Raw genomic sequence first — 16950 nt, forward strand, 5'->3', positions numbered from 1 at the left:
GCTGACCTCTCTCCCTGCTATATTTAATTTATCTTTCAGGAGAATGGAGCTGATCTAGTTCATAAGACTGGCTTAACGTTCATGCAGGGACTCTGGGGCAGAGCCTTGAGGTCCCTTCCAGCCCTGGGACTGATCCCGCGTGTCCCCCCATCCTCCCTCCACATGCTCGCAGGCCAGTTGAGGGTGTTGGACTACTAATTCTTCCCAGGGCTGGCTTTCCCAGGGCCAGACTGTCCAAGGGACTCCTGGTAAGGTGCAAATGCAGCCCCGCAGACTGGTGCAGAGGCAACAGCCAGCTATCTCCGCCAGTTCTCATCATGCTGGGGGTCAACGAATGGAGCACGCCAGGAGGGACATGAACGTGATCTTTTCTTTGTTAAGGACACAGGACTCACATTGCTAGCGTTTGGTCCTGGTTTAATAACGATGCACGAGTCTAGCCCTTCAGTCTCACTTGAATCTTCCATCTCCTGCAAAGACCAAATAATCATCTATTAGGACATGGACAAGAAAGCATCAGCCCGCACCTGGAGGCAGAGGTATCACCAGGGTGGGGCAACAGTCCGGGCTTTACTTCACCCTCCAGTTTCCACCAGTTCTTTTTTTACCTTCTCTGCACTTCTGAATCTGACTTCGCTGCAACACCCACAGCAATCCTTGCCTCTCGCTTTGTTGCGACAAATTTAGCTTTGCTGCCAGCAAGGACGATTTTTGTGGGGGAAAATGCACAAGACCCCAAACCCAGAAGATGGCTCCTCATTGGTTTAGTCTGATGCTTGCAAAATTACAAGTAGAAGTGGGATATTTCGGCTCCCCCCAAGCTGGCCCGGGGTGCTCAAACATGACAGCTGAGGGTTCACATGTTTGTCACCAGCGTGAAGCAAGTGAAAGGCAAGAGCCACTAGAGCGAGGCTGAAAGAGGACGGAGCGAACACCCGGCAGATTTGCACGTTTAAGCTGAATTCATTCAGACAATGAAAGGGCTGCAGTTGCTGGCCTATTTAAAGCCAATAAAGTAAATCTCTAGAACGAGAGGGGCTGGGTCCTTCCTGCTAGGAGGTCCCCACCTGCTGCAATCAGGTGAGCCCTTGATCGCACCCGGTCACAATTTTTCTGTCAGCAGCCTGGTATGTCAACACCTGCAGTCCAAAAGTGACACCCACATCTCCCATGTGCTGAACAAAAATATGAAATATTGCTATAAAAAGCAGCAGTAGGTGTGCTGTCACCACAACCCAAACTGCACCGAGCGCTCAGCTGAGGAGCTCGCCGGGTATTCTGAGCTGCCCGCCTGCGCCTGTGTGTCTGCTGGCTTCCCCGGGGGGCACAGCTGCTTGTGCCCTCTCCGAACGGGACCCCCACGTGCTCAGCTTCTTGGTCGATGCTGCTATTCTGAGACTTCTTCACGGCATCCACAGCCAGGCTGGAGCAGGTGGCGGTGCTTGGGCAGCGGTCTGTGCTGCACAGGAACGGGGATGGGGACGTATTGTTGCTCCTGGAGCTGGGGGTGTTTCCCCACAAGACCTGAGTGCCCGGGTTTTGCACGCCGTGGAGCACAATGCAGCATGGAGCAGTACCAGTTTTGGTTATATCTTCTTTTTTTTACCCCCAACCTGGCTTTTTATCCCCAGGTATTTGTAAAGCAAAGATTAAAAGGGGCTGATAGCTGAGATGGGAATTCTTGTCCTGGTGGCTCTTAAGGCAATACTGCTTGCTTTAATTTAATGCATTTTTCAAGCTGCTTGAAAAGGCTCTTGCTAACGGCTGTTTCTGTGGTGTGCTAGTCTCACATGATGAAGCAATAATGTTAAACATGGCAATTATTCTGGTTTCTTGCGAGTGATTATTCTGACTATAAAGGGCAGTGAGGACTGGCCAAAGGAGTTAAGAGGGAGAGCAACATGGTTGTTTTTAATCTTGGTTACATTTGCATCTCATTGAACCGCAATATGGATGGCGACAGCAGTAATAAAACCTCCCCGGGGGAGTGAGTGCGTGTGCAAAGCCAGAGCAAGCAGGCTGAGGAAAGGGGCATGCACAGATCCACCTTGAGCCCTGGGATAGCTGCAAGCCTTGTCCCACTGCAGACAAGGGATGGGCCTGCAAAGTGATCCTGTCCTTTTGCCCTGTAATGTTCACTATTATGGTCGCAGCCTCGTGTCCTGGCCTGGCACACTGCACACTCGGAGACTGCTGCAGGAGGCAAGACCACAAACCAGCGTGTGCTGTGGGCGCCTGAGTCTTGCTAGCTATTAGTATTGCTGCCCGTGGGAGCTACTTGAAGCGTTGGCAACCTGTGTCCATGTGTTAGGAAGAAGAGGCACCTTACCCAGTTTGTGCCCTCAAACATTTTCAGGTCTAGTGGATCTCCTTGTATCTTCTCATCCAAAAGAGCCAGGGAATGGCAGCTCACCATGGCTCCGCAGACCGGTCCCCAGGGCAGAGGAGTGCCGGAGGTGAAGCTATGCACGTTCTGGAAACTAATCAAAGCCAGAGGGTCAGTGTGCAATTCCTGCACGTGTGAATGCCTTTACACAGACTAGGGCAGGTGCTCAGCTCGTGCAAATGGACGGTGCTCGGCTGCCTCCGATGGAGTTGTGCCCTCGCACAGCAGCTGAGGACCCACGTCTCTGACCGCTGGACACACAGCCCCACTGTGTTCAATGAGCAGCGGTTATCTGGGATGCAACGGGCAGGGAGCTCTGCACGTCCGCTGAACGCTGCCTGGTTTCTGAGCACATAAGCCACCTCCGAGAGCACGGGGAATGGGGGCTGCAGTTAGGGCAGGGCCTTGGCTTCTTGCTCGACCGCTCCTGAGAGTTACTTAAAAACAAAGATGAAAGAGCAGTGGCGAAAGAGGAGGCTTTCTCCAGCCTGCCTTGTCTAATTGGGAACAATTTACTGTGGGGACTTCAAAGAAGTGCAATGAAGTGGCAGGGTGACAGTGCTGACTTCCTATTAAATGTGCATATGCGTGTGCGCACGCACGCTCTTCTTTCCCCCTGGAGTTACTGTTTACACCCATGCGAAGGGGTATAAAACCCCCAAAGAGGGTGAAGAAGTCTGACTTGCTCGCACTTTCCAGCCCCTTGGTACCCGTGCAAGTGATGACATAAGGCAGAGGATTATGCCCAAGCCCTGTTGACACGTGTGGCATGATGCACCTCTCGCTCACACCTGCAGGACACTGAGTTGCTGAAACAGTGGTGCAAGTCGGGTCCTGCACGCCACTGGGTAATGACACCCGCTCCCTCCTCCTGACACAACTGAACGTGTGCCAGTTTGGGATGAGTGAAGGCTTTGCAGCTTGCGTCTCCCCTGCCATCTTGGTTTCTCTTCCCTTTCTTGTGGGCCCAGGACATGCTCCTACAGCATTAGAAGAAGCCAGTGACTGGTTGGCTTTGCATCTGCCTACGAGTGTTGAACTAGTAGGAGACCCATTAAGTTTTAGATGTACTAAGAGAAATGTAAATAAGTCAATCTGAAGTTCAACAATGCAGCTGCTCGCATACAAAAGGATCCTTGCATTTCCGGATCTGCTGCCAGTTCTGTATCAGACAACCTGGAGCCCTGCTGCAGTTGGTTAATTAAGTAATTAATGCTTGTGAAGCATTGAAAACTGATCCATCCTATATCACGTATTGAAAAGAATAGCCAGAAAGCCTCTTAATTGCAGGGAGGGTGCTTGGGTTAGCCCAAGTGTCTGAGAGCGTGGCTGTCTGGACACAAGTAGAGTGATCACGTGTGGCACGTTAGTGAGATGGGAGCGGGCAGGAGTACTTTGCATTGGGATGCTGGCAGGCCGTCAGCCCGGTTCCCTGCTAGGCAAGGTCTGAACATGCCTGCAATAGTCATCCTTGCAATCCGGCACCTCCTGGTGCAGAAATGTCACGGCGACCTCGTTCTGTTCCCGTGCTCGCAGGAGCGGACACCGAACTGCGGGGCGAAATCAAGTGAAATAATCACGCCGTTACGTAGCGCTAGTTTGCTTTTGGTGGTTTGTGAACTTTCTGCTGAATGAAAGCCTCTCTCTGCTGTGAAAAGCACAACGGACTTCCATGAGTCGCTGGCCAGGAGCCAGGCAGAGATTGTATTACTTTCCTCTGATTTAGTCCTACTAGAAGAATCCTTTACTGGGCGACGCTTGTTAATTAATCTCTTCTCATTAATTTGCATCAGATAGTAATTTTCGCTCTGTCCTGTGGGGAGCTTGTTATTAGGACTATAATTTTTCCCCTCTCGCCATGAATTCATTCTTTCATTCGTTATACACAATTATCTCTTCTGTGCCGAAGTACCTGGTCTGTTGGCAATGATTGCTACCGGCGAGAGAGCTGATGTGGAGCGTGCGCTGTTCCCACCCACCGTGTCGGCTCAGCACCTAACCGCTCCTCGCGTGTGTTTGGGCTAAACGTGGTATGCCTGATGCAACGTGGAGTTAGAAATGTCATCCCCACGGTTGGAAACAGCAAACGGGTGGGATTCCTGCCTACAACCAACACGTTCCCACGTTTGCTGCCACCCGTCCGGACACTGACAAGGGGGGTCTGTCGTGGAGGCCTGGGGATCATGACAGCGGCTGGGGTTTAGGTCGTTCGGATGGTAAAGTGTCACAGTAGAGATGATCTGGATGTTAACTCCCAGATTCATTGACTGTTGGTGAGGGATTGATATTGTACTGTCATTGAAGCCAATGCCTGTTTTTACAATTAAATGCCTAGGGGCCGTAGCTGCGGTGGGCACCCCGTGTCCAACGCACTGAGTGTCGCACACAGCCGGTGCCTGCGCTGAGGAGCTTTCGGTCTAAACCAGTGGTTCTCAACCATTTTTATACTCGAGCTGTGAGCAGATCCAGGATTTTGGAAAGGGATGTGCAGATGGTGTGGTGCATCATCACATGTAGCACAACACCCACTGCAGAAAGACTGGAAGCCTGACTAGTCAGCAGGGGCCTGGAGCTAAATTACTCAATCTGAGACTGAAGCAAAAAAAAAAAAAATAGTGTATTGGAATATGCATGAATTGGCTATGTCATATATATCACATGTTATATATAAAAATGCAAACAACTATGCAAAAATAATCCAAAGATGTTGTTTCATTAATCCTGCAGTCATTACAGTTAACTGTACATCTTTTTCAGATTCAAAAACCAAAATAAAGCTTTCTGGAGCATGTGGGCAGTGCCTCCAATGCTTCGTAGACAGTGATTCCCCCACCTGAGCTAATGTTCACTTGGATTAATATTTGCACACCCGAGTCAGTGTTTTTAGCTAGAGTTAAAAACTGGTCTGCAAGTCTGTGCAACGGGAGCTGCGTTACTAGAAGCAGCTACCAGACAGCAGCACTGCGGATATGAGGATAGCTGGGGTCGTGGAACCGCTAAAGACCATTTAAAAAGAAAGAGGGTTGTTAACACCTACGGAGTGAAGAGTTTAGAAGGAATCAAGCACATTATAAGAAGCCATTAAGTCAATTGACTCCCTCATTGCTGCCTGAATAGAAGTGCTACTGCCACCAGACCACCAAAAGCAAAATAGCTCTATGTAACTGTGTGATTATTTCACTTGATTTACGCTTTGGATGGAATTAAAGTGGGGTGCAAATGCACCCCCCCCAGGTCCCCGTCTGACTCTAGGGCTCCTTCATTAGACTCGAGCTGCCTCTCAGAAAATGCCAGATCTTTGTCTTCACCCATTTTTTTTGACTACACAGAAATGCTGGGGCAACTCTTCTATTGCAAACAACTCGGAAAGGCCACACCAGGTTTGTGCCACCCTGGATTCCTGTTTGAATTCTCTGAGTTTATCTTGGGAATCGCGTTTGCACCTGTACCTGCGCTAGTCTTGCAAGGCAGTCCATGGCATCCTCGAGAGGCCTCGAAGGAAGGACTTGGGTGCCTAAAACTCACCTCACCCAAGACCAAGAGTGTGATCCTCTGAGCCCCTGTCTGATCCCCTCGGCACCAGATTTTCTCCGGGAAACCTCCCTAGGCCTCTCGCCTTTGGCTGCTGCATGCACAAGCGCTGCTGCGGTCTGGTCAGGGCTGAGCACCACCGTGCCTGGCTCATGCCTAAACCTGGGTAGGATCCAGAGCCGGTCTCCTCTGAGATGCAGAATACCTGATGCATCTACAGGACTCGGCATGTCACCACCACTTCCATAGAAAGCTGCAGCAACCGGCCTCTCTCGTTCTGCTACAGCGTGGTGCTAACATCGCTCACCTGTGCTATCGGACCCTTGGGTTCAGGTCCCTCCTCTGCCTGGGGGGATCAAGCCTACCCCATGTCTCACCTGCCCAAAAGTGTATACTTCCCTCACTGCCAGGTGTCGGCTCTTCAGGGCTGGGGGTGCTCCTCACTCCTCCCAAAGCTGCTCCCCTTTGCAATAACAGGATTCACTGAGCCAGAAAGAGGGGTCCGGCTCGCCCGCGCAGCGGCTCCGTGACTGGGCTGGGAGCAGGGAGGTCTGGGCTCTTATCTCTGTTGCAAGAAGTGTCTATGCACTCTCTCTCTTTATCCAAGTGAGCAGCTCCTAAATACAACCACCAAATACAATCCCAAAATACAGAGTACATTTGTAGACAAAAAGGCTTACCGGCTTCCTTCTGAAGGGATCACTCCCCATAGATCCAGACCGTCTTCTGTTAGCGTGCCAGTCTAGTTCAAATAAACATGGGATTACTTGGTTATATAAAGCTGCAGGGCCTGAGTCTCCCCCTTGACCCAGTGTAAATGAAACTGGGCTGAATTCGAGCATTGTACGAGTGCAGAAATGGTGCAAGACAAGCAGTATCTTAAAAATAAGCAAAGCAGTGACTCCAAGGCTGAACGGCGTACGTCGGGGGCCCTCCGCCTCCAGCCCGTCGGCCAAATATGACGCATGGCGCCATAGTATCTGGGTGTGGGACTCCCCCCAGGTCGGGAAATTTGGCCGTGAGGGAGTGGTGGAAATTAATACAACCATCCACCCCTGCTGCCAAATTCCCATGCTCCAAACCCTGCACGGTTGCTTGGGACCGGGCCAGGCCCCCCCACCCCCATGGCTGGATCAGGGCTGGGCCACCCCCATCCCCACAGGGCCCAGGTCAAGCCTTCTTCCCTGCCATGGGGCAGGGTTGGGGCTGCCCCCACTGCACAGCAGGATGGGGTCTCGATGCAACGCCCCTGGGTGCTGGTTTGGGGCCATCGGCCAGATCCGGCTTGCACATGGACCAGGCACTACCCATCTGGCTGCGGCCAAAAAGGTTGAGCATCACTGGTGTGTCTTGTCCTAGCTCCTCTGGAAGCAACTGAGATGCGCTGAGTTTCCCCTGGCTTAGAGTCTGCCCCTGTATATCGGCAATACGTTAACTAAGTTGTATATACTGGTCAGAGGGAAGTTTTGTGCGAGTGTGGGAGGCAGAATAAGTGAAAGAGTGGGGAGAAAAGGGAATTATGGACCAAATCCACAGCTTGCCTAACGGGCTCTGTCTCAGGCAGTGGCACTGGCACTGAATTAACCTGTACTTGCTGCAAGTTTTGGCCCCGTGTTTTCAGGCCTGCATCAGTACCTGGGACGATGGGATTGCCCCAGACTTTAGACTGGGACATAATTAAGGAAAGCAGAGTGGAGAGCCGGCGATTGTCCAAGAGGTCGGATACATCTAGGAACCAGCTGCAGCCCCGCACAGAGGGCACCCTGCACGAATTATTCACACCTGATATGGAGTGGGGGGGGGGTGTGTGTGAATTTGGGGGACTCCAGAGCGAATTGTGGGCTTCTGTCTACAAAAACCTGCCGGCCACATGGACGCCGAGAAATGGGGCATATCCAGCACTGGGGCTAGAGAGGGCGGTGGCAAGATGCTTGCTGGAGGAACAGCAGCTGCAAATTTATACATGGGCATGTGGCTGCCCCATGCTGTGACGTGGCTGTGCCCACAGGATGCCCTGGAGCGGCTGGTGGTTCGGTGGGCGAGGCCTGGCATAGGTCCTCAGCTCTCTGTACGTGGAGGAAGCAGACCTAGTCTGATTCCCTGAGCATGCACGCAAGGAAGATGATCCCAAATCCGCAAAGAGGCGTTGCATCCCTGGCTGACACGCTCGTTATGAGCCGCGCTGAGTTCCTTACTTTGTCAAAGCAAACCAGGTTGATCTGCCCGCATATGTTGATCCTCTGTGGGCTGATGCAGAAAATTTTCTTCTGCTTCAGCCTCCTCTGGGCATAAACAATGGCTGTTGTCAAAGCCGCCGGGATAGCGGGGGGCACGGGGACGGTGAGGAGGAGCAGAGCCATCGTTATCGTGTCCGATGCAGATTGCTGAAACACAACGAGGGCGGGAACCGGTTAAGGGGGAAGGAGTTTGATCCTAGTTAATAGGGAGATCATTGTGCTCTCGTAGCTGCTGGGCATACGACCAATTATCAAGAAGGGATTTTATACCCTGACCCTGGCCAGGTCCCCTCCAGCCCCACGTCTCTGACTCAATGAAGCTTTTCAGACTTGAATCCCCCCTACGAAAATGCCAGCTCACAGGTTTCACTCTTTTTTTGACTACAGAAAAATGCTATAACAAATCTTCCATTGCAAAGACCTCTGGAAGGGCAGAGTGTTTGGGGGACTTTCAAAATCTCTGGGTTTGTCTTGAGGATTACGTTTGCACCCCTCGCAGGCCAGCCTGGCTGAGACTCCCTGCTCTCGGGTCTCATGGCCTGAAAAGCCTTGTCTAAATACTCCGCCTTGCCAGAAGCCCTTGCTCCACCACTCAGTCATGGGGAGAGCATTGCTTTAGGGAAGGCACCCATATTTCCACCCCTCTTTTTATTTGCTAGGCTCTTTGTCACAAAACGGTGACCAAAATGCCCGTTCTTTCCACAACACCGCTCCCACAGCAGTCTCCGTAGTGACAGATGTACAATACTCTTACAACGGTGCAAGAATTGAAGAAAATGGCTAAGTGCAACTAACTGTGACTGTTCGTTACGTGTGAGCCGTGTGCTCGTTAGGAGGTAGAGAAGCTTTTGTCCCTTCAGCACCAAAACGCCGCCTCCTACCACTGGAATTACTGCAAAAGAGCAACTCCAGCTGCTTCCAGTGAGTAGCGGGGAGACCAACTGGAGTGAGCCACTGGAGAGAGAGACTTAGGATCATGATCCCAATGCAGCAAGGAAAGTTTAGGTTAAATATTAAGAAAAAAATCTCTCACTAGGAAGGTAGGTAGCACTGAACAGGTTACCCAGAGAGGTAGTGGAGTAGCACTGAACAGGTCACCCAGAGAGGTGGTGCAGTCTCCATCCTTGGAGGTGTTGAAGACCCGGCTAGACAAAGCCTCGGGGCTGGGATGATGTGGTTGGGGCTGGTCCTGCTTGGAGCAGGGGGTTGGACTAGATGCAACCACCTGAGCTCCCTTCCACCCTCCTTTTCCATTATTTTAAGCATCACATGTGCACTTCCTAGTGCTGAAAATCGCTGCAGCACAATGGTTTTTTTGTTCCTGGAGGAAGTCACCATTTATTCAGTTTGTGATGCTCTGTTGTTTTCTCACTGGAAGTTAAAAACGTGACTAGAGGATGGTCCGTTAACTAAGCGAGCAGCAGAGGGAGGCTCTAAATGCTCCGTGTACTCAGCTTACCCTCTCCCGCGGGGAAGGGAACGTGCTACACCACCGTCCATACTGACCTTCCTGTATGCGTACACGCATGCCGTGTAGATCAGGCCAAGTACGCCGATCACTGCAAGGCCTACGATGAACTTGAAGGCATCTCTGTAGAGTTTGAAGTTCACAGGCTTGGGGTACAGGATGGATCTCACCAGGTCACCTTTAGCTGTGTTGAATCCTACAGTAAGACAAGGGCCACACATGGCACGTGTTAGGCCTGGCAGAGCCTCTAGACAGCTTTTCCGCGGCGCGTGACCAGCTCACGCAGGGAGAAATTCCCAGATATGTGGGGAGGTTGTTGCTTATTGGGGATGGAGCTGGGCTGGTCTCAGTGGGGGCAGATGACAGAAGGCGCAATGGGCTCAAGCTGCAGCAAGGGAAGTTGAGGTTGCCACCGTGGGAATAGGAGTTTTTTGGGCAAGGCTCATCGTGTTGTGGCTGCTGTTGCTCGGGTGCCCTGCGAGCCTCGTGCCGCGAGCATGGGCAGGCTGGCGAGCCCATTTAATCCAGCTCAGAGTGCAATGGGGAGGTTGCGAGCATAAATTAACCTAATTAAACTCCAGCTACGGTTAACTCGTAATCTCTCGTCTTTCCAGCTATCTGAGCTCTAACCCAGGCCCGGTTCAGAGACTGGCTGTTGTACAGCAACACGAGTCTGCTTTATTGAAGCAGTTGCACCGGGTCCAACTCGAGCGTGAATGTAGTACAAGGGTATTTTCTCCTCCTCTCCATGCAGGGCTCTGTGGCACATTGGGACTCGCACCAGTATCTGCACAAGTAAAGTTATGCCTCTCTGGCTACCCCAGTATAATTCAGGCAGCGTTAGATGTGCATGTGCAAAAGCCCATGGATGGCCTGCCAAAGGTGTGTGCAACTCTATTCAAACCGGCCTTCCCTTGTAAGGCTGCCTTCTGGGAGGCCACAGGCCCGAGACATGTGAACCTCTTCCCTTGGGAATCCACCTAGACCCACCAACATGTTTCTTGGCCTTCAGATGGGAGGGGATCATTTTTAGGCACTATTCACCTGGGCTGGATATGAGCCAGAGACATAGAGATAATTGCTTTAGCATCATGCCTTCTCCCCGCACAACACATGCACACACCCACAAAGTGCAATGCAAAATAAGTACCGGTCTGCAGCACCACAGCTCTCACGGGCCCTCTGCCGCTCGGCTTGGTTTGTATGACCTCGGTTCCACAGAAGAGGACGTGTCTTCGGTAATCCTCCACGCTGTGGGTTTTCCAGGGCATCGTGTTGTCCGCGTGGGGCAATGCTGTTTTAGTGACGGGAATGCTTTCGCCTAAACACCGTTTGGGACAAATGCGGGGAGAATGCACTTGGACACCTCTCACGTGCTGCACAGCCCCTCTCAGTGGCTTCCAGCTACTTCACCCCCCAATTCTTGCCGTCTACAGCTAGACTTTTAAACAAATAATAATAATTAAAAGGGAGCTAGAAGAGTGGGGGGCCAATGCTTTTGGCAGGCACATCGCTGGGTAAACCCAGCCACCTCCCCCATGTTGCTCTCATCCCTTTTGCTCTGCTCTCTGCCGCCTGCCCTGTCTTCCACTGCTCTTCATCCTCCGGCGTGGATTTGCCCCATACCACCCAGAGAAGCAATGGTATGGTACCCCGAGTGAAAACCATTAGTAACTGTGGTTGTACCCTCAGGGCACATCAGACACCCCCGAGCAGCTCTCCATCTAAAGCAGCGGTTCGCAACCTTTTTTTGGACTCGAGGCACTGCTCATAGGCACGCCTCCATCGCTTTTGTGAACAAAGCGGCACCCATTGCAAAAATGAGCGTGTATAAGACAGTGCTGCCGGCCTTGCAGAGGGATGGGGCGCTGGCGGTGGGGATCGTCCATGCAGGGACATGCCTGAGCCTGCGCTTATCTGCTTTTCTCCTCGCACCTTTGGGCACCCTTCAAGGATCTGCTGGCACCCCAGGGTGCCTCTGTACCCTGGCTGAGAGTCGCTGCTTTAAAGGCTTGAGTCAAACTTCGTCTTCAGTTTGTGTCTGTGAGAGACATTGCCCTCTGCTGTCCACATGCATGTGTCATTGCCTGTGCATTAAGGAAAAAAACCCATCTATTCAATGTATTTGCACCATGGTTGTGTTTTCTGTTCCTGAGACAGCGTTAATCAGACTTGTTTTCATTTTTAATAAGAAACTGGCTTGCACTACACAAGGGAAATGATCCAAAGCCCCTCTCAGGGAGACTTTGAATTACTCTAGTTATAGCAAACCCGCGGTCTGCAATCAGAACGGATAGAAACGTGTCTGCAAAGACGGACAGAAACAGAGGAGAGAGCTTCGCGGAGACAACGGGGAATCCAAACCCAGGGCTGTACCTGTGAGCATGCCTTCATTTACAATACAGCCTCCGTCGATCAGGACGGCATCACATGGCAAAGAGAGCTTCTTTCCTTCTAAAACAAGAACGTCTCCGGGGACTAAAAGGTGAGACTCCAGAGTTTTGCAACCTAGAGTCAAACCAAATGAAGTGAGCTTTCACTTATACCCAGCGAGGAGCAACAGAAATATTTTAAGGCAAACTTTCTCCAAACACCTCTGTATGACTGCATGGTTTTCAGACTCATTCTTGCAGACTGGGGCAAGACTAAAAGAAGTCGCTTGTCTACCTGCCAACCTCCAAGTGATGTTCTGGGGCTTAATTAGGTACTTTCTATAAGGTGTTTTGAACAAGAAAATCTATCTAAGGGCCTGGCAGTTGGGACTCGTAATAGAGATGATATTTTGTATTAGGCCAACAAGATTTTTGCAAAATATTTCTTTCTAAGGTCCTGAAGTTCTTGTGTCTTAAACAACTCTCACAGCCCTGGTGTCTGAGCCCCTCGTGATTTCTAACACACGGGCTCTCTCTCACAAGTGCTTTGGAGGTAGGGAGTGCGATTCACCCTGCATCAGAGATGCCTAAGGTCCCAGAGGCAGACCGTAGCCAAACGGGAAACTAAACCCAGGTTTCTAAAGCCCCACAGCTGGCACCCTAGACAGTGCATCATGCCGTTATTTTGTCCAAGTTGACCTTCACCCTGAAACAAGTTGCTGGGGGTCGTCTGCTTGTGAGTTCAGAGAAGTCTCCTGCAGAAGTCGGAGAGAGCTGTGCAATTCCCGGGGCCGTTCGACCCCTCGCGCGTTGAGAAGAACAGGGGAAAGATGCCGAGCTGGACATGGCTCACCTTCATCTTTTGTGCACGCTTTCACCTGGACTCGGTTGTGCTCCTCCACCAGGTTGTGCAGCTTGACGGATTGCTGTTGACCAGGAAGCAAATGAACTGTTGAAATACTTGTGCACGTGTTAAGGAACGCATTGTAATTCAGTGACTGGGATAAGCTTTCTAGTTCAGACATTGAACACTTAATTGCATTAGTAGTGGTAGGATTCATTACTGCTGGTGCTTTCGTTACCACCAGGGGAGTCTGTTCAGAGGATTTGCCTGGGTATGAACAGGCTGAACAGTATGTGGCAGATCTCGCCTCCGCTTTATACCTTTTGTAAATCTGTTGACTTCAATCGATTTATCTCCTGCTTTACAGCAGTGTAAGGAAACACGCAGTCTCTCTCTCTCTCTCTCTTTTTGTAATGACATTTCCAATCCTTTTTAACAGTGATTTTTTTTTTTCCCTGCACTGATCCACATTTATCCTTACCAGAAGGATGGAATAAAACTTGAGTTATAATTATTCACTGATTACCGAGATTACCATTGCAAAAACAAAACCCAGCCAAACAAACAGCAGAGCTTACAACATTTTATCTTAGCTAGTGGTTTCTGTGTGTCATGTTTAATCCCATTTTAGAAATCTGCATATCCTGAGCTGTACAGTGAGGTGAAGTGCCACACGCTGACTGGTCTGCATCATTGCACAGGGACGCAAAGGGCATGTGTCATCTGAATTGCAAAATGTAAGCCCAGGCATGGACTTCTTCAAAGCCTTGTTATGAAGATAACAAACCAGTTGGAAGAGTACTGGGAAACTCCAAGCACTGTCATTCTTGTGCCAAAAACACTACCCAGGCAGGAGCCTTGCCCAAGAAAACTGAAGAGGCCGTTCTTTCCACATTCGTTATGGGCTGATAACCCAGATGATTACGCTGATTAAACAGCCAGGTCTCTTAAAGGGACAGGCGGACACGTTTGGTTGGGCTGTGTCTACACGACAGACGCCTGCCCGCAAAGGTCTGTTGACCACGGCACAAAAGTATGTGATGGTCAGCCATCACGGCGGTGCTGGCAAACCCTCGCGCTCTCCCGTTGCCGGTCTCGGGAGAGGGTGGAGCAGGAGTGGCCGGAGCTATAGGTGCCAGCCCAGCTGGGCCAGGAAAGGACTATTGATTTCCCATGGTTTACACCAGGGCTCTCTTCTGTCCCTCTAAGCTGAGCTCCTGGTTCATAGCGGGAATGCTTGTAAGTGCATGGCCTCGCCTTTTGTATTCGTGAATTTAATCCTGTTTCTATCACTCCCATCCTCAAAGATTTTGCATTCTTCCTGTAAGATACTCTGATCCTCTTCCGTATTAAGGCTGCCTACCAACGGTGCCACTGTTAAAAATCCATGCTGCGAGATTTGCAAAACACTTGCCATTTTTTAGTCATTTCAGATGGAGATTACTAGATTTTCCCCATTTGCATATATTAAGCTCCTGGAGTTTTGCTACCACCTCAGTTACGGTAATTCAATGTATAAGCCCTCTTTCCTATTCGTCATCCTGCCTTTGTTCGCATGTTCACTGCCATTGTTCTTGCTGAAAGCTGAGCCAAAGTATTCATTTATTTTTGGGGCCGTGCCTAGATTCTCGCTGATCGCGACTCCATCCTCTCTGCTGAGTGCCTCCAGGTCTTGTACTGCTCACCTGAGCTTGGTCCTCTGGTGCATGCATGCCCTTAGAGGCTCTGCCCAGGTCAGGCCTGAGAGTTAAAAGCAATCATCCTATTTCTTTTTGATGTTAACCCCTGTTGTCCCATTCATTTTAATTTCCCTACAAGACCAAAGCCCTCTTGAAATCTGGAAGAAATGCAGACTTGATCCAGAATTCAATGATTTGAAGTCTATCCCTGTAAGGCAGAGATAAAGCAACTTGCATCTCTGCGGCACTAGACAACCGACGACGCTACCAATCACCGGCAGGATGTGGTGCAGAAATGGCTCCTAAATCTGTGTGTGTCAGCAATAAACTTATTATGGTTCCCTGAACTGGGAAAATAACCACAGCTTACCTGTCTGAGGTCAAACACAGTTAAGCTAATGGAAATGATTGACAGGATTATGATAGCCACTGAATACTCCACGTAACCTTGGGTTATCCAGAGCGTCAGGGTGAAGGCTTGGAAGACGTAAAAGGGATTCAAAATCTGAAAACACAAAGGAGTCACAAGCAATGCGGGGTGGAAATTACAATGACTGACTCTAAATGCAATGACATCGTCAACACGGGGTCTAAAACAAAGGGCTGTGATGCTTGTTCCAAGCCAACGCTCTCCCACGAGGGTTCAAGGAACGGACTTTGGCCTCTGTCTCGGCCATCTGAATCAATCTCAGGTTTGTTATAAATGCAGGCTGGCGCAATCCAGCGGCTCCGTGGTGGCTGCAAGGACGTACCTGAATCGCACCGGTCGTCTCTAGCTGCCCACGTCTCCGACTAGCACGCGCTCAGTCTTAGAAGTGGTGTCAGGCCAGAAGCAATGTCTCCACGTGGATAAAAAACTGAGCTAGTCTAACTGGCCTCATTCGCTGGGGATTTGGGGTTTGATGCATTATGATGGTTCATTGGATATTTACAAGGAAAAGGAAAATCAAGGAGAAGAAACCAACAGGTTCCTCTTGAAATTAGCCCTCAAAAGCTGCAGTTTAGTAAAAAATGAAAACTTTATAGAAAGCTGCCTACTTTCATTTATTTATTTATTTATTACTATTAAATTTGACCTGACTCTGGAGGGTTTGATTTATTTTATTTATTTTATTTTTTTTCCCACTCTCTTATACTAGTCGCTCAGCTTTAAGCAACCCAAGGACTTCAGGGCATCATCCTGCAGTGGAAAATCACATTGCCCAAGTCAAATTCTGCCGTTGCCTACAGCCGTTCTGGTGAAGTCCATGGCTGGGGCACCTGAGCACATACCATTTGGTGCTGCCACCTTGGCTGTCCTAGCATCCCGATCATCGGATGCAGAAATTAAGCAAACCTTTTTTCAGAAACTTGTCCAGACCCTTTCTGATCAAACAGCGAGTGTAAAGCCCTGTCCTGCAGTGCTGGTATCACCAAAACATTGAAGGCAATGAGAGCTTTGCCTGTATGGAGACCAGAACTGAATGAATAATTTTTATGACAAATAGATCCTCCAAGAGAAATTATTGAAATATATTTTTGCAATATTTATCCAGGTTGCTTAAAAAACAAATGAAAGGGAACTAAAGGAAGATGAATACTTGGGCAATACCGTGCTCTCCTGACCAATCTATCACCAAGAGTATCCTATTACTGATATTTCTCCAATCAGGATTCATAGTAGAGATAATATTTTTTATTAGACCAACAAGATTTGGCAAAAAATGTTCTTCAATTGAACAAAAAAAAGATTTTTTTTTTTAATTTTATTTTTTTTTTTTGCAAAAATCTTATTGGTCTAATAAAAGATATCATCTCTACTACAAGTCCTGATTGCCTTTTCCTCTAGACCAATACAGCGACAACCTGGATACCTGATATTTCCCCGTGCACTGAAACTGCAGTGCAGCAGAGAACCGCGCTGGGTTCTGGCCCAGGTATTAACGGTCAGGTGTGGGGCAGCAGCCTGGGAGGAAAGTGCATTTGTAAAGTGCTTTTCTGAGGGCCCTGTCTTGGGCAACATCTCACAGGGACACTGAAAAAGGGTGGGATATCAAGCCCAACCAATTTCAGGAGAGTTACAGCTTTCTATGCTTTTTTCTTAGGGTATTTTATGCATTCGATATAGGGTATTAAAATGCGCAGACCACGTAATAGCTTGGATTCTTTTCATGCGTAGAGTAGCGTGGCCTTTATCCCGTTTGAAATACTTTGGCACGTTGTAGAAATGCATTTTCCTAGCTCGATGACAATGCATGGTGTACAAATGTGGTTCTGTTCACAGTTTACCAAAATCATCCTCCATCCTCCACAAATAAAAGCACATGTCCCTGCTGCCCTCCCCACTTCCCCTTATTTTTCATCACCCAGGTTGGAGAAGGAGGTCTTGCAGAGTGTGGACTTCATTACGGTTGCATGCACGAATTTAAAACAATTCTGCTTTCAGACAGTGCT

The 16950-nt window shown here is 49.7% G+C and overlaps 1 protein-coding gene across 1 annotated transcript in view; it reads right to left on the reverse strand.

The window, feature by feature from the left end:
* The window catches only part of ATP13A5 (ATPase 13A5), a 38315-nt gene that overhangs the window by 17060 nt on the left and 4305 nt on the right, over positions 1-16950 (reverse strand). Inside the window, 9 exon segments of the mRNA XM_014522904.2 lie at positions 396-470; positions 2330-2480; positions 6598-6659; positions 8113-8301; positions 9661-9818; positions 10773-10943; positions 11999-12130; positions 12848-12920; positions 14888-15022. Of these exon segments, the coding sequence (XP_014378390.2) occupies positions 396-470; positions 2330-2480; positions 6598-6659; positions 8113-8301; positions 9661-9818; positions 10773-10943; positions 11999-12130; positions 12848-12920; positions 14888-15022 (1146 nt within the window).

The sequence above is a fragment of the Alligator sinensis genome, unplaced genomic scaffold (assembly GCF_000455745.1).
Source record: "Alligator sinensis unplaced genomic scaffold, ASM45574v1 scaffold632_1, whole genome shotgun sequence".
NCBI lineage: Eukaryota > Metazoa > Chordata > Crocodylia > Alligatoridae > Alligator > Alligator sinensis.